This window comes from Chanodichthys erythropterus, chromosome 5, assembly GCF_024489055.1.
Source record: "Chanodichthys erythropterus isolate Z2021 chromosome 5, ASM2448905v1, whole genome shotgun sequence".
In the NCBI taxonomy this organism is placed as follows: Eukaryota; Metazoa; Chordata; class Actinopteri; order Cypriniformes; family Xenocyprididae; genus Chanodichthys; species Chanodichthys erythropterus.
Window position 1 is genome coordinate 30,528,712 of NC_090225.1, and position 26,613 is coordinate 30,555,324.

At 36.7% G+C, this 26,613-nt stretch overlaps 1 protein-coding gene across 1 annotated transcript; it reads left to right on the forward strand.

The window, feature by feature from the left end:
• Window positions 1-1,524: 1,524 nt before the first annotated feature.
• Window positions 1,525-25,933, forward strand: gclc (glutamate-cysteine ligase, catalytic subunit). Its single transcript, XM_067386871.1, has 16 exons — window positions 1,525-2,017; window positions 4,769-4,881; window positions 8,718-8,900; window positions 11,775-11,888; window positions 12,296-12,354; window positions 12,915-13,051; window positions 13,134-13,208; window positions 15,016-15,132; window positions 17,309-17,447; window positions 17,660-17,772; window positions 17,924-18,016; window positions 21,104-21,208; window positions 21,447-21,528; window positions 22,643-22,755; window positions 22,853-22,973; window positions 24,952-25,933. Exons 1-16 carry the CDS (start codon window positions 1,868-1,870, stop codon window positions 25,131-25,133), a joined length of 1,896 nt encoding a protein of 631 aa, XP_067242972.1. The 5' UTR covers window positions 1,525-1,867; the 3' UTR covers window positions 25,134-25,933.
• The last annotated feature ends 680 nt before the right edge of the window (window positions 25,934-26,613 follow it).

The following is a 26,613-nucleotide window of genomic DNA, read 5'->3' on the forward strand; positions in this document are numbered from 1 at the left end:
CTAAAAATAACCATTAGTGAAAATTCTGTATAATGGTAATAAAATAATAATAATAAAAGAAAATAACCATTAGGAAATGTTTTGTGTAAGTAGTTAAAGGGTTAGTTCACCCAAAAATGAAAATAATGCATTTATTACTCACCCTCATGCCGTTCCACACCCGTAAGACCTTCATTAATCTTCGGAACACAAATTAAGATATTTTAGTTGAAATCCGATGGCTCAGTGAAGCCTGCATAGCCAGCAATGACATTTCTCTTTCAAGATCCATTAATGTACTAAAACATATTTAAATCAGTTCATGTGAGTACAGTGGTTCAATATTAATATTATAAAGCCACGAGAATATTTTTGGTGCGCCAAAAAAAACCCAAAATAACGATTTATATAGTGATGGCCGATTTCAAAACACTGCTTTAGGAAGATTCGGAGCACAAATGAATCAGCGTATTGAATCATGATTTGGATTGCGTGTCAAAACGCCAAACTGCTAAAATCACGTGACTTTGGCTCTCCGAACCACTGATTCAACACGCTGATTCATAATGCTCCGAATCTTCATGAAGCAGTGTTTTGAAATCGGCCATCACTAAATAAGTCGCTATTTAGTTTTTTGGCGCACCAAAAATATTCTCGTGGCTTTATAATATTAATATTGAACCACTGTACTCACATGAACTGATTTAAATATGTTTTTAGTACATTAATGGATCTTGAGAGAGGAAATGTCATTGCTGGCTATGCAGGCCTCATTGAGCCATCGGATTTCATCAAAAATATCTTAATTTGTGTTCTGAAGATGAACGAAGGTCTTACGGGAGTGTGGAACGACATGAGGGTGAGTAATAAATGACATTATTTTCTTTTTTGGTAACTAACCCTTTAATGGTTATAAAAAACATTAAAAATACAATTATGGAAAGTTCTGTATAATGGTTATTAAAACATTAGGTAACTTTCTGTGTAGGCAATTAATGGTTATTTAAAAAACAGAAAATAACCATAATAGTCAACGTGCTGCATAAGTTACTGCATTTGTCTCAAATATCATGTAGCGAATGTTCTGGAAACGTTTGGTTGTAAAAATTAAACCTAAAACGTTCTTTGGAAGTTTTTATTTGGTTCCTGCCAAAAAAATTTACCAAACGGGAAACAAATACTGCTAACATTTAGGGAACGTTTTGTGTTTGCTGACCTTGTTGTTTCAACCATATCCCTAATATTTCATAGCCAGCATATTCCCAAAACGCAATTTAAAAAATATTTTAATGCAAATAGGTGCAATATTTGATACGTTGCTTAAAAAAAACATCATTTTAAATGCGACCTTCATATGAGAAGGAAAAGACAAAATAATAATAAAACAACTGCTAAACCAAAATGTCCGCAGTTGAACAAACACCGTTTTCTGCTTCTTACGTTTTGCATTGTCACGATTACAAAAGCAGATTCAATCAGATCGGCTGCGCGCGTTACCTTGACCACTCCGTCGAGAGGAAGGGATTGCTGAGTCATAACATGACGTCCGCGCAACGACACAGTCACGTGTTCTCAGTACAGGCAAAGTGTCTGTGCGGGAGGAAAGGACTGACATATAACTCGCGCACTCCGATCAAATATCAGCCGCTCGCAACTCGAGACCGCTTTATTCGCTCATAACGCGAGGTGTCGTGAACCCGTCCGCGAGACCCGCTCGGAAGCACAGAGAGAACACTTCCGTGTTTAAAAAGAGTCATTTAAGGCCTAGCGTGCGCGCTCACGAGCATTATATTACCGTTTATATCAAGAGTGAGACACGCGCCGCGCGGTGGACGAGAAGCTGAAGTTGAAGCCCATAACCATAAGCGAGGGTTCGTAGGTTTGTGATATGGGCTTACTGTCACAAGGGTCACCGCTCAACTGGGAAGAGACCAAGAAACATGCTGACCACGTTAGGAAGCACGGCATCCTTCAGTTCCTCAACATCTACAATAAGGTCAAAGAGCGGCAGAAGGATGTGCTGAAATGGGGAGACGAGGTGAGGCTGCTTTCCATCTTCAAAAAATGCACAATATTTTGTGAAAGCACGTGGTTGCGTTTTTTAGAGGCAGCATTCAGTGATGCACTGGACCAAATCTGGATGCTGCACGTGAGCAGGTGCACGCTTTGTGTTATGAATATTGTCTCCTTTATGCATGCACACTTTTTGGATCTTAAAATCCTTGTAATACAATCTTGGAATTAGTTTTATAGGTAAGTACAAAGTTTAGACTTTATATTAGGTGTGTTTAACTATAAATTGTCAGGTAGGATGTGTTTATTGTGTTGATGTTGAATTGCAAATGTTTTGTAATTCAACATCTGTTGAAGGTGGGACAGGTTTGGTTTAAGGGGTAAAGGAAGGTCAACGCTAAACTATCTGCACCAACAAGTGTCCAGCTGACTTTTGACCTCCTTCGGTGATGTTTAATAATAATAATCCCAGGATGAAGTTGGTTAAGAGATTGTGCTGAAAGTTTTCTTCTTTGAAGAAGCTCAAATATAGTATTGGTTTGACTTCATATTCCCCCGTTGGTGTTATTTCAAAGTTTTGGTTATTCAGACTTTGGGAAATCTCAGCAGTAAGATATGAGTGGGTGTGGAGTAGAGTACTGTATGTATAATGCAGCCCAGACATGTAAAGATCTGCCCTTCACCACACCAGGGCCTAATGCTAAGGATTTTTCCACGGGAGTGGTTCAGATTTTCACGGGCCCGCCAGAAAAAAAGCAATAAATAAAATAAAATAGGGCTAGTTATTGTTTTCTGTGTTTTTGACCCTTGTAACCTTAATAAACTTGTATAAATATTGATAAAACAGTTAAACAGTCAGTAATAAAATAAGAACAAATAATCAAATTACGAGTAATAGCTCAAATAAATATTATACATGCATATAAATGAAATAAACTGTGTGTTTCAGGTTGGTCTTACAGTATTCTTCAGGTACAGAAATTAAATAAAGTAATCAAATGTAAAAATAACACTGTATAGTCTTCAATGTATGAATTCGTTATTAAAGTTACAGAGGTTATTCAGTGATGAGCATTGATTTTTGTCTTTTGTTGATTGATTAACATTAAAAACACAGGCAGCAGCAGGAATATTAGGCTGCTGTCACTTTAAGACATAATGCACAGATCCAATAGACCAGTTTGGAGCGGACGTCACAGTTGCGCACGCATAGCGGTGGCAGAAAATAGGGAAATAATATTTAAACCAATATCATTTTACATAGAAAACTTTTAAACATAGCCTATTTCACAATTCTGACTCTCATTCTTGCATTTGAGTGTTTATATCTCACATTTTGGGCTTTATAACTCACAATTGTGAGTTTATGTCACAATTCTGAGGCGGAAAAAGTCAGAATTGCCGGATATAAGCTCACAGTTCTGAGGGAAAAAAGACCGAATAACGAGTATATCTCACAATTCTGTTTTTCCTTCTAAGAATTGTGAGATATAAACTCGAATTTGTGAGGGGATTTTTGAGATATAAACTGGAAATTAACGTTTTTATTCTTTTATTCCGTGGCTTCCACAGACTACTACTGCAGAGCTGTCATTTTCCACCACCACAAAAACATCATCGCTGTTTGCAAACACAGTTTTTCCACTCAAGTGTGTTACTTTTCCATTGTTTATGAATGTAAATACGTGCTAGACAGATGTCTTTAACCACTGCGCATCTCGCTTCTCGTGCATGACATCGCATTCTAAAAACACGACACTCAAGTTAAAAGAACTTCAGCTTTTAACAAACGTGTCTCTAAACCTTTTAATTGTTCTACTGACCTTTATCGTGCTTTTAACAGCAAAAACTCGTTCTGTGTGAACCGGCCCATGCACATGCATTTTCTTTCTCAACTGTTTACATTCACTTTAGACATAACCAACTATTTTCACAAGGATACTCAACAATTCGGGCATTTTTTTACATCATTTTGTGTGAATACGTCCTTTCAAGTGCAAGAACACGAGAAAGAGAACTTAATTCAGTATTTGCATGCTATTTGAGATGAGGCTTTCTGGGCGCTCGCTCCTGATGTGTGTTGCGCGCACAAAACTTCTCAAACAGCGCGTACCGAATTGAGTTCTCTTGCGTGTCTTGTTGAGTTTTAGTTCACAGATTTTGTGCAAAGACGATCATTACAAAATCCCATTTCCTTTGGTTGGGTGGCTGTGCAGTTAGTCATCTTTCAGTGAGCTCTTGCTCGTTCTTTCACTCTTCTTAAAAGAGTACTAAAATAAACATGTCAAACAATGGTGCCAGAAAGTGTTTGCATGTTCAAACTTGCGGTTCATGTAGGATCAACAGGCTAATGTCGATTTCTGAACCTCCTTTTGAAATGGCTTTTCATTTCATTACCTTTGACCAGTCAGAAGACGTCAGTGGATTTACGATAAAACCTGTTGGAATGTTGTTGGTTTAGGACGGTGAATCCTTTGTTCGGCGTTAGTGGATTTAAAAGGCAAAAAGAATGGAATGGTGAAAAAGAAGAATAGAATTGCATCAGACTAGAAATGTCTCACTGCGCTTTTACTTTCATAATGAGTGTTATGACAAGAGTAACACTGTGGTTTGTTATTGTGAGTACATTTGCCTTGCAAACCCAACATGTAATGTGCATGTAATACCTCAGCCAGAGCAACAGTGCATACTGAAGCTATTTTTACTTGTGGTCAATATTTTGTGGTTTTGCTTCTGTGGCAAACTGTATGATAAATGTCTCTGAAACATCCTTCAGGTGGAGTACATGTTGGTGGAAATGGATGAAAGAAACGAAAAAGTCCGTCTGGTTCTGAACGGGAAGGATGTTCTGGAAACCCTTCAGGAAAAGGGTGAAAAGATCAACCCCAAGTGAGTAACTGATCCTTGATTGTGCGTCACAGAAAAATTCTGAACATATGCCCAACAAATGTATTAAATTTACATGTTCAGAGATTTGTTTCGGGCTCCTCACACTTCAATAATAGCATGTTTAGCTGCAACTTAGTCTAAAAAGACAGAATATGAAGGGAAATGCACGTTTGTCCACTTTGTTGATTTATATGAAAATGGAAAACTTAGCTGGTTTGTTCTTTTGTACACTTTAACCTCCTGCATGACTGTAAAGTCTCGTGGCCAATCCCTCTTTTATGCATGTGTCTAAAAAGTCAACAAGATTGATAGTATCTTTTGTTTCCTGTTCTCTCCTTTTGATTTGAGTTGCCTCTATTATGCGGTTTTAAATGCTCCTCATTTAGTTCTAATGTCTCCTACAACAGGTTTACATGCATCCAAGCTCAAAAAAATGATTTTCTCCAAATATACATTGCACATCACCTTACATTTCTCGAAGAGTGTAATAATGCTTATTTCGAAGATTCAGCCTCTCTTAGACACAACTAGAGTGCTTGAGGGGCAAAGATGATTCACCGGCAGCCAATGAAGACCATAGGCTGGCATTATTCAAAGTTAGTTACAAACCGACATAGGTTCAGCAGGAAGTGAGACGGAATTAGTGACGACTCGTTTCAGCAGTTCAGAATCGCCTCTTTCTTTTGGGAGACAATAACTCCATTTATCTGCACTTTGATCTTTGAAACTTTGCAGACCTCTTACTCTCACAAACAGCTGCTATATTACACACTACATGAAAGATCATATTAAAAAAGACAAGTGTGTCCTTTTTTCCTGATGTTGTGTAGCTGTAGCTCAGGGGAAATCGCAGCATGCAATGGGAAACGAGAGAGCTGTGGCATTCCTCATTACTGCCTCTCTATTGCACATACTGAAGAGCGCACCGTCCCGTCCCATCCTGCCCTGTCCTGGCACAGCATTTTCAGCCCCACATGGACGATCTGAGATGCCGCCTATTAAAAACGTTTGCATTAGCTGTTGCCAGAAATATTCCACGATGTGGAAAATCATTCATGGAAATGTAAAATCCAGTCATAGAAATGAAATTACTGTACAATGCGGAGTGTTGTGAAATTTTGGATGAATAAATCAAACTGATTTGGACTAGTGTCTGAGTATTAAAGCTCAAAAAGACTATTGAAATATGAAGTCTGCATGCTGTTTCTTCTGCTGCACATGATGCTCAAACACACACAGAAACTCAAAGGTCTTCACTGCAACCTGTCACAAGAAAAGTTTGGGTTACACTTTATTTTAACACTTTATTAGCTAACACTTTCATTTACAGTGTCATTGTTACAAATGTTACATGTAGTTACTATAGTAATAACTGTAAATTATGCATAGTTACACTGCCCTCCAAAAGTTTGGAAACGTCCTAGAAAAGTGGGATTTTTGGGCAATATTAGGATGAATCCTGTTTAATTTGTGATAATTTTGCACTTGTAAGAGACAACACAAACTACAAAAAACATTTTTTTATCACATAAATAGTTTATACATAGAAAAAACTTAAACTTAAAGCAGCTATCTGACCCAAACTGGGTTCTGATTGGTTCATTGTATTCTAAACGTAATTGTCAATCAGTTGTTGAAGCTATTAAGGTGTGCTGACCCGAACATCTTTTACAAACCTGGGCCAAGTTTAATCCAGTAACCAGCATCACGGCTGGCAAAGGGCATGTCTGACTTTGACATGTATATATTGACATTATTATGTAATCAAAATGAAAATTAGTATTGCTGGTCTTCAATGATAATGTCAAGTTACTGTAATGTATTTGCATGAAAAAATGATAAGGATTTATGCTGATATCGTCCAAAACCACACTTTGCCAGGGGTGTTTCCAAACTTTTGGAGGGCAATGTACATGCAACTAACCCTAAACCAAACCAAACCCTAATCTTACCCCTATAGTAAGTACATGTAGTGACTTATATTCCTCAGTAGTTAAATGTATAATTACAGTATAACAAAGACACCTTAAAATAAAGTGCAACCCTTTATTTTACAATACTGTAGTTACATTGTAATTACTCAAATAAGTACTGAGTACTATTAATTGACTACATGTGTTTACTGTAGAGTCACAGTTAGGGTTAGGGTTTGGTTTAGGGCAGTGTTTCTCAAACTTTTTCTGCCATTCCCCACTTTTGAGGTGTTCTGAGCCCCACCTGTTCCCAATCGCCCCAACAAAATGATAATAAACTAGGCTTTAAGTTTAACTGTTAAAATATACTAACATTTATCTTATTAACATCACATTTTAAAAACATAACATCAAATAACCGAATTAAAAACATTCAAATAGAGAAAATAAGTGCAATTATATTATCACTTTGCATTATAATTTATTATATATAAATTATAATTTTTTTTACGCGCCCATTATTTTATGTTTCCCTTGTTTCCATGGTGATGCGTCATGCTTTACAGATGAAGTGCTTTTATTTAGTTTCTCCTTTTTTTTTAATTCACAATATTCACAAACTTGCTTACCATGTCATCAACTATCTCATATTCCGATTCTCAAGTATGTGTAAGTGATTGTGTTTTGTCATTTAAAAACGTTAATAAATTATCTTGATCTATAAAGCGAGATGGGCGCCGCCATGTTTGTTTGCGCAGCTGTTCAGAGTCCTGTCAGTTACAATACGTGAATTCATCAATTTCTCCCGAAATTCATGTAAGTAAATGGCTGGTGATCTGGGAGAAATGGTAAACTTTATAGTTAATAAAACACGTTGGCACTTGATTGTTATTGCTGTTTCCATAGACATCGGTGTGTAACGTTACTTTACAAATTCTAAATTTGTTGTTTTACTAGTTCTTATGTATATTTAAGTGTCTGAAACCTAAAATAAACATTATGTTGTTGAAAACACTGCATAGTTGTGATAAATAACAAGCGCTGTTCTTCACTTTGAGTAATGCTGGTTTAGAGTTAGTTACTTGTAATTATGCATAATTTACTGTTATTACTATAATAAGTACATGTAGTAGCATGTAACTACAGCACTGTAAAATAAAGTGTTACCAAAGTTTGGTTTAACTTGACATTTTGTTTTCCAAAAAAATGTTTGATTACATTTTAAAAGATTAAGTTGCTAATGTCTTATTCCATTGATTGCCGCAGTTTTTGATAATGAATTTGCATTAAATTGTAAATCCAGAAAAATTAAAACACAGAATTTCTGAAAAAATAAATAAAACATTTCATATGACCCTCATTTTTAAAATATATATATATATTTAAGTTAAAGTTTTATAAACTCAATTGACTGGTCAAGCTTTTTGATTATTAAAATTGAATCAAGCCATTAAAATGGAATCCATAGAATTTAAAATGGAAAACAGATTTTAGGAAAAAAATTAACATGAATAATTAACAACAGAATTTGGGAAACTTCAGATATGTATGATGTTTGTTTATATATATTTTAGTGATTTTTGATATTTTAGGTGTCTCTTCAGTCTGTATTTCTACTGCTTCATTGCAATTTTATGATTCTCAATGCTCATTGGCCACAGCACTCTCTATATATCATCATTGGCCATTGAGAAAGCCGTGTCTGATGACCGGTAGTTAACATTACTACAGCAAGATGTTGATGGATGTCTGTAATACACGAGTGCTCATTTATCCACTAGTGCAAAATGGATTAAATGAATTGCCTCTGCTAGTAATTCACAAGTACCTTTTCATTAAGAGACAAAATATTGATCTCTTGAAATGCAATACTTTGGTTTGCTTGAGTTCAGTTGATTGACTGTCAACCGTGCACATTTACAGCCACCCTACTCTGTGGAGGCCGGAGTACGGCAGCTACATGATCGAAGGAACGCCGGGACAGCCATACGGGGGGACGATGTCGGAGTTCAACACGGTCGAAGACAACATGGGAAAGCGGAGGAGAGAGGCCTCATCTGTGCTTAGCCAGAACCAAACTCTCCTCACAGTCACGTCATTCCCCAGGTACTCACATCACGTCCAGTAAAATGTAGCCAATGCTTCACTGTAATCCAGTAATAATACTTTTTATTTTTAAGAAATCCATAATGGCAAAATACTTGACTTGAATGAATGTCATTTCAGTTCCACTTTCTGAGTGTGAATTATCATATGCAGTAAAAGACAATATTCAAGCACTTTAAAAGGTTTTTCCACAAACTCAACTGACTGGCTTCTCTCCTGTATGATTTCATATGAGTCTCTTCAGACCTGAGAGCTGTACATGATTTATGAGCTTCTACAACTTTTGACCTCCATACTGAACTCAAATTGATGATAGAAATAAAAACAGTATAAATAAAAATGAATAACAGTTTTCTCTTTTTAATCTTCTTAAGTGCAAACAAAACGTACAACCATAATCAAAGTACTCTCTCAATATTCAAAGTGCAAATAGAGACCAGATTTTTCTTCAAGCATGACACAGAGCTGAGAGATGGTCACAACTACACAGCCAAGATAGCCTTCACATTGGGAGATATTTGCATGCACCAAAATGCGAGGTATTGAAATCGTGTTTGAATGCGCACTCGTGTTTTTCTTTCGTGGTACTCTGCGAACAGGGATCTCACAAGATAAGACATTTGTCAGACGTTTAGTCTCTGTTGTGCAACGAATCCTCCGCCGTGGTCTCATCAGTCATCTCATCACTTACTCTTGTCACATGATCAGTGCTACGTAAGGCTCTGGAGCTCGTGTTGGATGAGCTGGATGGGATTGAAGCGACTGTTATCCATGTCAATTAAATGGATTTTATTTCTAAAAAAAAAAAAAATGAATGTAAACATATTCTGTCCTAAATTCACCCTCGCACTCCGTCACGGTAATACCGCGAGACAGCTTTTCGCCTTGATGAGAAATCTCTTCATGTTAATCTCGCAAGATTTCGTCACAGTCCGTCTGTCTGTTTGCATTATAATTTATGTTCTAAGTTGGAGTAATCGATAGAATAACCAACAAATTAATCAAAATAATTGTTAGTTGCTGCCCTGCTCTTCAGGAAAAAAATGCTGTATTATGACATACTGTGATATATAGACATCTAAAGTGGTCTAACTGGTCCCACTGTTTTTTTTCCCATTTTAATGGATCATTCACCCACACAATTAACAACACAACCCATGTTTTGGGCTGCTTCTTCTAAGTTCATAAAAGTTCTTATATGAATGACGTTTTATTCGTTTTACATTTTATAATTATGTTTTAGTCAGTCAGGGAAAAGGCTCTGCCATATAACTGTTCGAATTATAAGAAAAGCTTTAAGATTATTTTTATTTTATATAAAAAAGAATATGTATGTACAGTGCACAGCATAAATGAGTACAACCCCTCTGAACAAATACAAAAAATGTGTTTTCTTTATGATCACTAATACAATTCATGGGAAGATGGCTAAACTAAAATGTATTAAACATAATAAAAACTGAGAAATATATGACATTAATAGCCATAAAATAATTAAATTTGCCAATTTTGTGAGCTCTTTAAATTATGAGCTCCTTAAATGCCCTGATCTTTAATGGGGCGTGTTGCTCAACTCGTCTTTACAGAATCCCCCACAGGCGCTCAAGAGTGTCAGCTTGGGAGAATGCATATCCTCATTGTCATGTTGAAAAAATGCCCAACAATGCAGGGAATGAGGAAAGGGTAACATCTTCTGTTTCAAGTTTGTGTATTAAATTACATTCATGACAGCATTGATAAAGCACAACTCCCTCACACCTTCAGCAGTCACACATCCCTATATAAGAGCTTTACTACCACTGAACTTTACTGTGGGAACCAGGCACTTCTCACTGAACTCCTCCTCTAGCAACCTCCTCTTCTGATGCTGTTAGATCCAAAATGATTGATTTGGTCTCATGAGACCAGAGTATTGATATATTTTTGTAAATATGGGCTTTGGAAACGGCTAAGTGACTTTATTGTGCTTTGGCTACAGTAGGTAGTTCAGGTGAGAACAACAAGCATGCTTGTCATTTCTGCAGGCTTCATTTCTGTGAGATAACAGTCACTCTTTTCATAGCTTTTGCTGGCTCTGAGACACTCACTTGGTATTTCTCCTGCTCTTTGTCTAGCAAAAAAAATCCCTCATCACTAAAGGAAAGCTTAAAATGATTATTTCAGGGGCCTTGTCACAAGTCCATTGTTTTTGAATTTCTGTGTTACTTTTGCTATATTTTCACACTTAAAACAATGATTTGTTAATCCTCTTGTAGCACTGTCCTCTTTTGTGCTGAGAAATAAGTGAAATAATCCTGACAGTTCTCTCTCAAGTGTTTCCATTGTTGTCAGCATTAAGTCTGAGAATGATTCACTAGGCTATATAACACTTTTAATGGTCAAGAAATTACTTCTCTTTGAATGTTTTGATTCAGCATACTTACCTGTTGATCAAACATTGCCTTAAACTTAAACCAGAAAATTTGATAAGAACCTTGATAAGAAAATCATATTTTCCTGAATAATTTTGACATGCTTCTTTGATAACGGATTAAGCAGACTTAAAGAAGTCCCTAACATGTCTTCTGAGTAATTGAGTAACTTCTAACTTTCAGAAGTTTCAGAGGAGGTGTACTCATTTATGCTATGCACTTTATATGTGTATGTATAAAATATATATATATATATAATTATATAAGATAAAAAATTATGAAGCATTTGCTGGCAGTTTGAGTGAGTTGGGTGTGCCACATGTGTGTAGATAATACTCACCCTTTAACCCTGATAAAAGATGCAGGCTTATATTTGCCATCCCATGTGATGAAATCACTTGTAATGTAAGATGCAAATGTGTTGCAGTGCATGACTATAATTATTTTTGTTTGTGTTTTGTAGGTTAGGCTGCCCAGGCTTCACACTGCCAGAATACAAACCCACACCTGTCGAGAAAGGGGTGTCCAAATCGCTTTTCTTCCCCGACGAGGCCATCAACAGACACCCTAGATTCAGGTGAGAGATCATGTGTCGCAGGCCACTGGCAGTCATCAGGGACATTGTGAGTTTACGTTGCAGCTGAAAGTGTTTGAAGTGTCGTCTGACACAGAACAATGTGAAGTTGTTTGCGTAAGCTAGAGCTCAGAGGCATTTCAGGGGATTATGGGAAGCCAGTTCAACAGACAATGAACTTTCACATACCAGTAGCCGAGAGCCTTAAAAGTGCTGTTCATCTGATCACTCTAGAAGTATTGCTGCCTCCATTATGGTAGCTCATATTTACAGTAAGTTAAGGATTTCAACAAGCCACTAACTCTAAGCACATAATTCATCATGAGTTGGATGAAAACGTGTGTTTGTAATGATTCAAAATATTGAATGCAGCTGAATGAGGTATGGATGCTTTTGCTAATGTGTTACAGCACTCTGACCAGAAACATACGCCACCGGAGGGGCGAAAAGGTGGCGATTAACGTACCAAGTAAGTCTTTTGATTTGTTTTTGTAAATGATAGAACTCGTTCTGTAAGTCAGTTTTGCTCTGGAAATAAACCGTATATGCCTGGTTTCATTTGTTCTACTCCTAATGTGTCCAAATGATAATAATAATCATAAATGAATCATCAAATCATCATATTGAAGGATCATGTGACACTGAAGACTGGAGTAATGATGCTGAAAATTCAGCTTTGATCACATATATTCAATTCGTACTGTTTCTTACTGTATTTCTATCAGATAAGTGCAGCTTTGGTGAACATAAGGGAGATCTTGCAAAAACATTTTTAAAAAGCTCAATTTTTGCACCAATGATTTTTCACAATGGGCGAAGCTACCTAGTGATGTGCCATAAAAGTAAAATCAAATGACATAAAGAATTTCCATATTCATATTGCAGCAATTTAGTATAAAGATTAATGTGGGTGAAGGTGCTTTTATCACTTCTCGCTTGCTTAGTAGGACTTGCAGCAAAAAGCTCCGGATGATATTTAATTTGAGCATTTTCACATGTTGCTGCATGGTTTTTCCGTGCCCTTTACAGTTTTTAAAGATAAAAACACCCCATCTCCGTTTGTGGAGATGTTTCCAGAAGATGACGGAGAGGCAGCCAGGGGTGCCCTGCCTGATCACATCTACATGGACGCCATGGGCTTTGGCATGGGAAACTGTTGCCTGCAGGTAAAATCCCTTTTACTCTCATTGATTTGCATTGAGAATATTCGGGTCATGTGGTTGACGGAGGATCAATTTTGTCCACCAGGTGACCTTCCAGGCTTGCAGCATCAGAGAGGCGCGCTACCTTTATGACCAACTGGCTGTTTTCTGTCCCATTGTGGTAAGAAAACACGGGTTAGAGGAACGCACAGTCTGAGGACAGGGCGTGCAGTTGATGTAATATTTCAGCACTTCCAGAGAACCAAAGGCAGAACTAAAACCGCAACTAGAAGTGCAATTAGAAACCTTGTCATGTTGAAAGAAATATGGGCAAACTGTCTCTTGTGGAAGTGATGCGAACGAATCATATCAAACACGTACAAAGCAGCTAGCAGAGATGTCACACTTTATATCAGGTGTCTTTAACTACTGTGTACTTTCATTAATAAAAGTTAGGTACATTGATTGTGTAAAGGTTTGGCAGAATGAGTGGGTTAAGTGGGTAAGGAAAGGACAACAGTGTAATTATAGATGCAATTACAGAATTAATTACAGCTGTGATTTACATTCAGGTGTTTTTCAAATATAAGTACAGTGTAAAAACATGTATGTACACAATAAGTGCTTTGTATCAAGTGATTAAATTAGGGCTGTCCGGCGATTAAAATGTTTAATCTAATTTATCGCACATCAATTTTGGGTGAGAAATTATCCCCTAAAAGATCATTTAAAGTCATCATTGTGTTGGATGAGAACAGCATTGAAGCGATAATACAAAAAGTAGGTTTAAAAAAAGAAATATTCTGTTTCAATTTATTACACATAAACTTTTAAGGCTACAATGTGACCATAATGTTTTTTTTAGAACTGCGTCTGAAGTGGCATTTAGGTATATTTACACATGGCATGAAGATGAAGATGAATGAAAAATGAAATGATACTCTAAAAATAACACTAAAACCGCCAGTAGGTGGCGGCAAGTAACTGTCTTAATCAGTGAGTCATTGAATCGTTCATTCAACCTATTCATTTAAATGGCTGATTCGTTCAGGAACGAAGCAAGTGACCAGATTTGTAAATGACTCACTGAATCAATGACTCACTCGAGTCGTTAAAAACCGCTGTGTGTTGCTCAGAGACGCACAACAGTTCTGCTGTGGCTTTGTTTGGAACTATTTTCATTGGTGAAATCTAGCAAAAACAGACAATATTGTCTAAAATGTAACAATATTAACTTCATTTATTGTGCTGTTGTATAAAATCAATATCACATTTGTAATCATGCAGATATTCATGAAAAAACTGCACTCTTGCTCGTGTGATATTGCTAAGCTATATCATACAATATAAATATAAAACAAAACCCATAAAGGGGTATTTTTTTGCCCACATATCTTGAGCTCCAGTGGCATTTTAACTGCAGTCTAACAGACTTCATCACACAGTCAGTCATTCACACATCATGTTCATAACTGTGTGCAGTGATGATGACGTACAAGTGTGGGATAGGGTTGGTGCAATAATAATTTTAATGTGTTTACTTTTTCCAGAATTAACACATTAAATCACAGCTGTAATTTAAATGTTAGTACATAGTAGTTGAAGACACTTAATATAAAGTGTGGTGGCAGAGAAGGTCAAATTCATGCAAATTCATGTGTTTATACTGTTAAATAAAATGTATATAAATATGGGTAGATGGACTCAATACTGGGGTGCACAGCAAACTTTCATGCATGATGTTACTGCTTGTAGGATAAAGAAAATAATAAATTCCAAATCTGAGAAAATTTTAAAGGATCTTCTAACTTTGACCCTAGTTGAAAATTGACCATCTTTACAATACATGAAGTAATATATAACCCTCCGTCATCATCATTTTCACAGTCTTGTGTGGTTAGCAGTTGTACAAACTTTTAAGACTCTGTTTTGTTAATGTCTCCAGAAATGTGCAGTATTTCGTTCTCAGTATTGATGTGTTTGTGCAGATGGCTCTCAGTGCTGCCTCACCGTTCTATCGCGGATTCGTGTCCGACATCGACTGTCGTTGGGGAGTGATCTCTGCGTCTGTGGACGACCGGACCCGAGAGGAGAGGGGCCTGGAGGTGAGAACGGGATCATATGCCTCTCTTTAACCTGCACACAAGCAAAACATAAGTATTTTGGCCTTATTCATAAAGGAGTAGTTTCCTTGAAGAGGTCAAGTAGATTTTTACTCCTGTTCAAATTGATCTTGCCTGGATTTCTTGCACAATATATGGAGCAAATAACCTACTTTTATTTATTTATTTATTTTGGGCTCAATTCCTTCACTAAATTATAAACATAATTTTATAATTGCAGACTACATGATGTTCTGTAACGCCCTCATCCCTCAACAGACGGTCACACTTCAGTAATAATTACAGAGATCTCAGCCCTGTGTGAATTATACATGAAATTACTGTTAATCATTTAAAAGGAAAATGAATCTCATCCAAATTGGGCCTTTTGAGAACTTGAAAGCGAGAGCGTTTGAGAAAGTGCAAATGTTAATGTCAAATGATGATGTGTAATAATTAACAAGACTGTCAGAAGACCTGACAACTTTTGATATCAACTATTATCAGCAAATGCCACTAATCCCAAAATAAACATATGTCATCTAGGCAAAGCCTTTTTCTCAGTTTTTTTTTTAAACCACAGACATTAAACAGAACCTGTTACGCTTAATATGACCTATTATATTCCATGTTCATCTTTCTTTAATGTGTAATGTTGCTGTTTGAGCATGAAAAAGTCCCTCCAGCATGAGGGTCTGTTTTTCTGAACTTCAGAATTTTTCTTCCGGGAACGAACACGTCACAATGTTCCTCATTTAAATAATTCATACGCAGAATAAAGGGGCGGGGCCTGGTTGAGTTAGTTAGTTGTGTGTTGAATCTGGCGGTTATGGTAAGGAGAGGGACATTTCCCAAACACCAATCACAACACACTGCTTCAGCCGACCAATCAGAGCACATTGTGCTTTTCAGAAGGAGGGGCTTCATAGAGACAGGAAGTAAACAGAGCGTTACTGACAGAGCAGGAAAAACAGGAAAACCTGCTCTAGTGGAGACAAAAACAACATCAAGACTTTTTAGGGGCCATTCATGTCACGTCTAAAAATGCACCATTCATCCATCTTGGCTGAGCTTTCGATGTTGTTATGGAAAGGGTGAAGCTGATTGGTTGGTTCTTGTCAAATGACCTGTGGTGCGTTTGCGGCATTCTGAAAAGTTAGGATTTTTTTAGTTTAGCTGTAGTGTAGATGCGCCTGGGAAAAAGCACGCTCTCCATCATGAGCACGCCTGTCACACATCTACATTCAATAATTTTATCCCTTAAAATTCAATTTTTTATCACCAAAATTACACATTTAAACATGTTTTCCTGTGAAAAATAGCTTGAATGTAACTCTACATACTTGCTTATTTTGTGGAACCATGAATATGCAAATTAGTCCCGCCTCCACTCAATCACAGCAGCTTGTATTGCCTGATCCACTCGCTCAACTGCACAGTAGTAAACCCTGCACAATGGCAAGTGGTAATACTGGTTTAAATCAGCCATATATGTTTGAAGCAGAAACTGATTTAGAAGAGTGAATTATACAGGCTCGATGTATCCGAATGGTGATGCATTTTATGTATCGCCGGACACACGGTGGTAATTGATATGATTAGCCTTTTGCTTGACTGCTATCAAACAGCTAACAATGTGTTGCTAATGTTACACAAACCATGTTCTTCATCTCAGAGTCAGACAGCTGCCCTCTAACAAACGCTTTGAACAACTCAGAACGTCAGCGGAGAAAGGCTTATAGTTCATCATAAAATACACATCATATACATAATTCACCCGCTATATTATTAAATGTACCCGATTTTTCATATCAACAGAAAATTATACCGGAATAACCTGTTTTCTCTTGAGAATCCCCTGCTTCAGAGCGGTTATAGTTAATGATATGCTAAAGCCCGCCCACAGGCTGATATGATTGGTTACAAAGTAGTTTTTGAAACTCTCTTCAGGTCACTGCAGTTTTAAACAGAAAATACTCCGCAATGGTGCTGACTTATGAATTTGCACATGGTTTGTCTCGAAGCATATTAAAAATACCACATAGACATATAAACAACACTAAAAACTTGATTTTCACCACAGGGGGACTTTAAAATGACCAACTCGAGCGCACAAAAGACGCGACATGATCAGAGCATAGTATGGCCTCTTTAAAATGGTGTATCTGTTTCTTTGCAGCCGCTGAAAAACAACAAATTCAGGATCAACAAATCGAGGTATGATTCGATTGACAGCTACCTCTCCTGCTGTGGTGAGAAATACAATGACATTGAGCTGACCATCGATGAAGAGATCAACAAACAGCTGCTCGATGCAGGTAAGGACTGTCTACAGCGACACGGCGAATCAGACCTTCCCTAAAGACTTGCCTTACTACATTGTGCTGTTGTCATCAGTGTAGACAGCATCTTTGATTATAATGTGTTCAGTTTGCTTCTGACGTGACGCGCCTCTCGGTGTAGACGGGGTGTGAAATCACTGAAGCAGGTCAGTGCCTATTTTCAAGCACACTGTTTTGCACTGTTGCAGGCATTGACAAACTGCTGGCACAGCACATCGCACATCTCTTCATCCGCGACCCGCTGTCGCTCTTCCAGGAGAAGATTCATTTGGACGATGAGAACGAATCGGACCACTTCGAGGTACTTAACGTTAACATCTGATTTTTCTTCTGGCAAACTGATTAACAGCATCAAAAAAACAAATGTGAATATTAGACCTGTGTTCACCTTATAGTTGGAGTGATTTAAGAAGCATGTGAAAGTGAACCACGGTTTATTTTGCATGTTACAGAATCTTCAGTCAACCAACTGGCAGACAATGAGGTTCAAGCCTCCCCCTCCGAACTCTGACATCGGGTGGAGAGTGGAGTTCCGTCCCATGGAGGTATTAAACAAACAGCTGTCTGTGTGCCAAATGATGCAAACAGACGCGGCCTGACTGACTGTGTGCTTAGCAAAGCGTATATATATATACAGGGTGCCATTTGAGGAAAAGCAGAGGGGGGATGTTTTTGAAACCCTTTTTTTATTCATGAAAATAAATCATGAACCGCAGTGCAGCTGTTAAATGAACTTCGGTGAAACAATATCGGAACATTTTGGAAAAGGATTTTTACATTTTAATTCATCAAGTTTCACTCTTATGACTTGTCCTTTCCTTGTTGGGAAGCGCTCGTATACATTACATATATTCCATTTACATTATAAACATCTACATTTGAACTAGGGCTGGGCGATATGACGATATTATCGTATATCGACAATGTCTTAAAAGTATCACAATGTCGATATTAAAAGTCAGTTACAGACGATAATCGCCAATAAAATTTATTTAACATAGTCCCGTAGTTACCATTCACATATTTATTCACATGCAATGGCATAAGGCTACTCTTTATAAAATTAACATTTTGATTTTGCTTATTAACAATGTATTTTTATTTTTAAAACATTCCCGTAAACACAGTTTTTTTCACACATGTGTGTGTAACAGACTATATTGGATTTGTGCATTGACATCAACCTAGGCCTATACCCGCGGCGCTAATAATGTAGCCTACATTTCTGTTTAAACCGATAAGATTGTTAAATTAGAATGAAAAGACTAAATTAAATTAGAATGGATAGCCTAAATGTCTGTGACTCGTTAAAAATAACTACATTTGTTTTCCAGTGGTTTCGTTTTACACGCGCAAACAACAGAAAAGGAGGATTTACATCACGCACCTGCAGCAAAATAAACTCATATAGCCTAAATAAAACAAACAAATACACAGAATATATTCACTTAAACAATTAACAGATTAACAAAGCGAAAAAAAGAAAAAAAAAAAACTGAAGCCAAATGCTGTTTTAATTGATTTATTTTTTTCTGACGCTGTCCACATAAACACATTCATAAGGAAACTAAGACGGAAGAAAGTGGTAGGCCTACCTGTTTTCTTTATTTTACAGAACAAAATGTTTTGTTTTTATTTTGAGTGTACACAGATATGATTAAACTGTTTACAGTTTATGCATGACCAAAAATTAGTAGCTATTTTAAGTTGTTTTCACTGGTGTAAGGAAGCAGTTCAAGTGATCACGCCGGCGCCTCGCGCACACACGTCAATAGCACTTGCTTGACATCGCAGCCTGTTCATTATCAAAATAAATGAAACATAAAATTCACAAATAACATTTGTAATTACTTATTTTTCCAAATAAATAATGATTTTTTGAATTATTATTTCGTTATAAGAGGCCTGTAAGGACACATCGGAGCTCTAAAACATGAGAAAAAATAATCTTTCTGTTTTTGGTCATGCAGAACGAATCAAACTGTTTTTAATCGCTTTTAAACAAATAATAAATACATTATAGCTTAACTAGAAGTTTAAAAAACAGCGCTACGCATTTAAAATGAAATAAATTAAATGTATCATCATGATATGTGTCCGATGTTTCTCTTCCAAAACTGAAACATTGGACCTTAAGAAAAAAATATAAGACACATTTGACATCAACATGCATCATTCTTACAATCACCACCAGAATGTCCACCTTCACAATGAACTCCGTTAAACTGTGATCAATTCACCAGTTCTCTTCACGAAACGAAATTAATTTCAAACACTTGAGCAGTGTGGAAATGATTAACATAACAAATGCTTTTATATTAAAGCACAAACTAAGAAAAGAAAAACAAACCTTTAACCTTTAAATTAAGTTTATGCCTACTGATTTGCAGGCTATTGTCAGATAAAGTGCAACCAAACTGATGTGTGTTTACAGTGTGTGTCGGCTATGTTGTCTGTGAAGGGGCGGGGCGGAAGGGGCGGGGCTTGGGTGGGCGATATTATCGGATATCGCAATATTTTTTAAGGCGATTACCGATCAAATATTTTTTTACATATAATTTGCCCTAATTTGAACAGATTACCTCTATACCTCTCGTTGGTTTCATACGGATTACATAATCAGAGAATATTTGTTTTCAATTTGAATCGTTTCACTTAAATTTCACATTTCAAGTTTCTATAGATATAATTCTGATCGTGAGTCAGGCACGTATACACTGAATATCGGTTCATTTTTGTGATGTGCTCCAGTAAGGAGTCAGAGACGGCAGAAAGCGCATCCTGTTTGTTTTTGTTTTTTCTTTATTTTACAAAAGCATCAAATTTTTTTTTTTTTTTTTTTTTTTGTGAGTGCTTACAAATGAAACTAGATGATAACATTTGTTGAGACAAACTTTAAGTTGGCTTGAAAAAGCCGGTCCAGAAAGTTTTTAAAGTAGTTTAAAACTTTCAAACTGAAAACTTTTAAGTTTAGTTGTATAGATAGATAGATAGATAGATAGATAGAAGCCGTGCATGGATTAAAGCCGCTGGAACCGGATCGTTACTTAAACGTGTGTGTCACCTCTCATCACACGAGTGGGGGCGCTGACTTTCACAGTCACCGGTCACCTGCTCACCAAGGCTGCATTTACTTGATCAAATATACAGGAAAAACGGTAATATTGTGAAATTGGCTGTTTTCATTGTGAATATATAGTAAAGTATCATTTATATCCTGTGATCAAAGCTTAATTTTCAGCATCATTACTCCAGTCTTCGGTGTCACATGATCGTTCAGAAATCATTCTAATATGATGATTTGATGCTCAAGAAACATTTATGATTATTATCAGTGTTGAAAACAGTTGTGCTGCTTCAGATGTGCGTGGAAACTGTGACACATTTTATTTTACAGGATTATTTGATGAATAGAAATTTCAAAAGAACAGCATTTATTTGAAATAGAAATCTTCTGTAACATTGTCTTTACTGTCACTTTTGATCAATTTAATGCACCCTTTGCCGAATAACCTATCTATTTTCACATCATAATAAAATATGGATTCATTGGTGGATTTGTTTTACATATATATGTGTAATACAAAATGTCATATGTAACACTTTGTTTTTATTTATTTATTTTTTTACAGGTCCAACTGACAGATTTTGAGAACTCTGCTTATGTCGTATTTATCGTTCTTCTCACCCGTGTGATCTTGTCCTATAAGCTGGATTTCCTCATTCCATTATCAAAGGTTGGATTCTCTGTTTTGTTTGTGTGTGTGTGTGTGTGTGTGTGTGCGTGTGCGTGTGTTTTTTAACAGGTTTGGCATTTTAACTTCCTTATGCACAGCAGAAAAACTGATTCTGGGGATGAATTTAAATGGCACAAATACTGTGTACATTCTTAAAAGCATGATGAAATAGAAATGTGCATTGATAACATTTTTAATTCTGTAATTTTTTGTAACACTTTTTTTTTTTTTTTTTTAGGTTGATGAAAATATGAAAGTTGCTCAGAAGCGAAATGCCGTGCAAGAAGGCATGTTTTATTTCCGGAAGGACGTTTTTAAAGGTTAGTTGACAGTGAAGTTAAATGGTGGTCATTATCATTCATATCAATGTTGAACTGTGACTTTTTTTAGTTAAACACACAACTGACATCATGTGGATATCTGTGACAGTGCATGCTGGTTCCACATTTATATCAAGTGTCTTAAACCATGATGTACTTGCATTTAAATGAATCATTTGATGCAGTTTTACAATGTAAAAACATGTATTTAAAAAAAATCCCTGCATGTAATCACAGCTGTTATTACACTGTTGATCAGGGCATTACATTAACTTTTTTTCTCAGCAGTCACTCAGCATTTCCACTGGTCACAGTTTTGTTGTTGGGAAATCATGTCATATGATCAAAGCTGAGTGTGGCGTGCTAAAATCTACTTGAGCTAGATTTACAAGCCTTTTAAATGTAAATGACCACTATACACACCCAAATCAAGACTACATGAATGTATAAAACTACAGGTCACCATCAGATACTTAGCTCTGATAAGGTTGTGTAAAGCTCCTTTTATGAAAACCGAGTAGCTGCTTATTGCATATAATAACAGTGGTGCACGGGTGTACACGATTCATTGAAAAGATAAAAACTAAACTAAAAAAAACCCCTAGACAGAGAAATGCTGTCTGTTTACATATTTATTAACAGCAGTGAATACTGTAATGCACATTAGAAAAACAACTAGAAACAAAGAGCAAAGAAGAACACCGCCACACTATCTTGTAGCAATCCATCCGTCTTCATCCGTTAGTCAATATGCTGCTGATGTAAACCGGACATTTCAGAGACCCCCCTTCACCTTTTCACCGCCATACTATAACTTATAAAACTTATAAACTTATAAAAGACAGCCTTACTGTGAGCTACCAGGTTGATAATTGTTAGTATTCGCTACAGTTGAAGCCATCGGGCCACATTATTTGAACTTAGTTGTAAAAATTTTTCATGTTTAACAACAGAATTTGTGGTGAAAACTACATTACCCATGATGCTGTACAGAAAATTCTTTTTTTATTTTTTATTTTATTTTTTTTATGTAAGTACAAAGCAGTTAAAGACACCTAATATAGTGTTGCCTACATTTCTTTATTTCTTATATAATTTTTATTATTAATTTAAGGCTGCAACCCAGTGTTGGACCCGCCCTCCACAGCTCAGAATGGAGTGGAGAGTGAAGTGAGTGACGGTGAAGAGTTCACCCTCATGAGCATCGACACCATCATCAACGGGAAGGTGTGTGTCTCTCTGCTCTCTAACTGACAGCTGCAGTAGGATTCAGTGATGCTTAATTCCTCCATTTAACTTGTGCGGTGTTTATTTTATTGTACAGGAAGGGGTATTTCACGGGCTGATACCGATGTTGAACAGCTACCTTGAGAACATGGAGGTGGACGTCGACACGCGATGCACTATCCTCAACTACCTGAAACTCATTAAGAAGCGCGCTTCTGGTATGAAAATGCCTTTAAGTTACAATATACCCTTACACGCAACACAATATACATGTGGCTTTATAAGCTCGCTGTAAATGACACAAATACATACATATTCTGTGACGGCTATAATTTAATGCACAAATAAATACACAGCCATTCGCATTTGTTCTCTGCATCGAAAATATATACGAACATGCCGTTGCATCTTTGATAACATTTGAGGCTTATTTTGCTGTGCTTTTATAAGCCGTTTGATCAGTTAAAGGTGTAATATGTAATATTTTTGCAGTAAAATAACCAAAAACCACTAGGTCAGTGTTATATATTTTGTTCACTTGAGTACTTACAATATCCCAAATGTTTCCAACTATTTGTAAATCGTGAGAAAATTGCAATTTTATTCAAGGCTCCGGGACGTGTGAGGAGTCGCCTGTCAATGGCGTCATACCCGCTTTACCCTAGGTTTCCGCTTTTATTTTGTAGAAACCATGGAAACACCAAAGACGCTTTAATATTTACATGTTTTAATATACAAGGGAACAACTGTTTTTATATATTTATAGACAGAAAACTAATTATTGTTATATAGCTCAACACGTTTAGTCTTATTGTTTAAATCTAATTTTTGTACCATGCTTCACCATGCCTCAGAGAAAAACACTATTGTGTGAAGTAGCTAACATAGCATAATCAGATGCAGCTTTATTTTTAGTAACAGTAATACAGCATTTTCTCCATCATACAATACGTTTTAAAATTAATTGCATGTCATTTCTCAACACAATCATCCAGCATTTAAACTGATATTGTAAAATGGATCTATCTTACTGCAGTGTGTAACAGTGTCTCACAGCAGCCGCCGAGCGAACGCACAGAGTAACGTTATAACATCATTTTTCACACGCTCAAATGTCTCTAATATGATAAACAGAGCTGCGTTTCCTCACACTCATGGCGCCGGCGACTGTGTCATAATAAAAGTCCCGCTGCTCGTGAGGCGTGTGTTGATCAATCGCTCCAGCTCCTCGTTCAGCTCCACAACACTCGCTCCTGCTCTGCTTCAAACTACAGTAACGTTAATAATCACATCCATGAACATGATTTCTCCCAGAGTTCTATCCTGATTATTTTCTACCAGCTGTGATGTGGAGACCACATGTCCCAAGATTCCGCTCTCAAACTTGCTGTCATCAAGCTACGCTACGTTTTGAACAGACCTCTAGCGACCTCTAGTGGACAGAATTATTACATACTGCACCTTTAAAGGGCAGTAAAGACTGGTTACACACACAGCGGATGAATCACGGTTGTGTCGAAGACTCAGGATCTATTGAAGAGAACTTATGCGACGCAGAATCTCTTACAAATGAAAAACAAACACTCGTTTTTGATCCATTAATGCATCTCTCTCTCACTGCGATCTCACTGTTTGAAGTGCTTCGACAAGTGCTGTCATGAATAATTAAGAGAGGCGTCATCTCATAGGATAAGGACACGCAGTCTCATGAATAATTATGAGACACTGTTGAGTCATCGATTTACTATAGTACAAGAAAACCTCACATCTTGTGACATTGACACAAAGACAACTATGCATGAGATTCAGTTGGTACTGCATTACTATATACATTATAATATACCATGATACGGATTTTGGTAAGTTGTACTGTATCTTTTAACATACCTTCAGATGTTCATTCATCGCACTGTAACTGGTATTAAAGCGGAGCAGAGGATCAGTTCATGCCACATTAAACAGCACCAAAACGGTACTTATTTTTTTAAAATTTCGTAATAAAATGGACAGAATTTGAAATCTGAGACTGTTATCAAAAGTAAGGATGGGCAAAGATTATTGTGATTTATTGGATGGGAGGCACACTACAATATTCTGTTCATTCATCAGCTGAAAACAGGCTAGACTAATCGAGTTAGTTTTCTAGCAGGTTGATTATTCGGATAGTTTTGTTCACATTTGTTGTGTTTTTCTCAGGTGAACTGATGACTATGGCAAAGTGGATGAGGGAATTTGTTGACAAACATCCTCAGTACAAGCAGGACAGCGTCATTACAGACAAAATCAACTACGACCTGCTTCACAAGTGCGACAGAATCGCCAAGGGTGAAGAGAAATGTCCGGAACTGATCGGAGAGCCGGTTAACAGAGGAAAATAAAGCCTGCTCAAAACAAACGCAAATCCTCTATATATATATATATATATATATAAAAGCTCCTTTGCATGAGAGCGAAAGACCAAGTATGTGGCGCAGCGGTCCAGAAAAAAACTTGTAAGAGAATATTTAAATAGCATGTGTCGATTGCCGAGGCCAGCCAAAGGTTTGTTGAATTTGTAAATAGCAGATTTTTATTATTCGCAAATTATTTTAATAGCTTAAACAGATCCATGATGCAATTGTACCCGAATGTGTACATATTTCACGCTGGTCTGAGTGTGTGAGAGATTATGTAAATGTAGCAAACACTAAATTGTACATTAGTAATATTTTCATTGTTGAAATGTAAATACTGTACTTCATCAGGCATTAACAAGTGCACCGTCTTTTTTATGGATGAAACTGTTGATTCTTCTTCCTTTGGCATTTAATATTGTACCCAGGGTGAATTGAAGACACTGAAACCGGTCTTGATGCAAGTCTGTGTGACTAAACTTACGTAGGAATTTAAATGCAGGGTAAAGAAGGAGATCATAGTAGTGTGCAGTGCATTGTGTTTTTCACTAACAAATTATTCTGAGTCGTTTTATTGTTTGAAGGACAGCTACATTTTTACCATCTTAGTTAAGGTTATTGCGGTTGTGTTAAGCTTTCTCCACCACTAGGGGGTGCAGAGGGTCTTTTTAAAACAATAATGGAAAAATTAATTAGATTATCATGAACAACTAGATTATGCTGTAGTTTGTTAGCTTTAATATCTGTATATGGCTTGAAATAAAGTGATTCCTGTACATATTTCATCTTATTGAGTGGCCAACCATGCCTTTTCTAGGCCAGCATTCAAGCCTTCCAGCTACAATTCTTTAAGTGCTGTTTGTGTGGAATGATTGTTCTTTATAATTCAATTCATTAAATCATATAATCTGCATTATAATACAGTGTATGCCAGCTATTTAAGCAATAAAAGCATGTCTGTGCAGTAGTGAGCGCAACAATATCAAGGTCCCGCAGAATCGGTTAATATTGCAGAACAGCTCATTATGTCGTTGTGAAATAAACAGTTCTGGAAATGTAGAAATCAAAGTTAAAGCTCCAATCTCCTCCCGAAGATCCAGAAGAAGTCCGTTGGTGCTTCAGTGATGACTGTGCTCAGAGAAGCTGTCAATAATGACGTCAAAACACACGTTTTTATAGCATCAAATAACTAACTAACTAAAAATAAACGGATTTAAAGAGCGAACACTTTAACATCAGTGTGATGATAACTGCCTGAAATAACAGAAACCATCTTTGGGGGGGAAAAATACTTGACATGTAATATGTAATGCTCAGCATCGCAGGGTAAATTTACTTCAGGCGACGTCTAAACATTAGTGTTGTTGTAAGAGACTACATTAAATATATTTTTTGTGTTCCCATTTTTTTAAATAGCAAAAGGAAATACTCCACAATAGTCTTCACAACTTTATTTTATTCTTTA

Bases quoted from the DNA above. Each gene is read 5' to 3' on its own strand.
- gclc (XM_067386871.1), top strand. From the start codon at position 1,868: ATGGGCTTACTGTCACAAGGGTCACCGCTCAACTGGGAAGAGACCAAG. The intron at 13,209-15,015 runs GTAAGAAAACAC...GTGTTTGTGCAG, and splicing joins CTGTTTTCTGTCCCATTGTG to ATGGCTCTCAGTGCTGCCTC. The intron at 21,529-22,642 runs GTTAGTTGACAG...TATTAATTTAAG, and splicing joins CCGGAAGGACGTTTTTAAAG to GCTGCAACCCAGTGTTGGAC.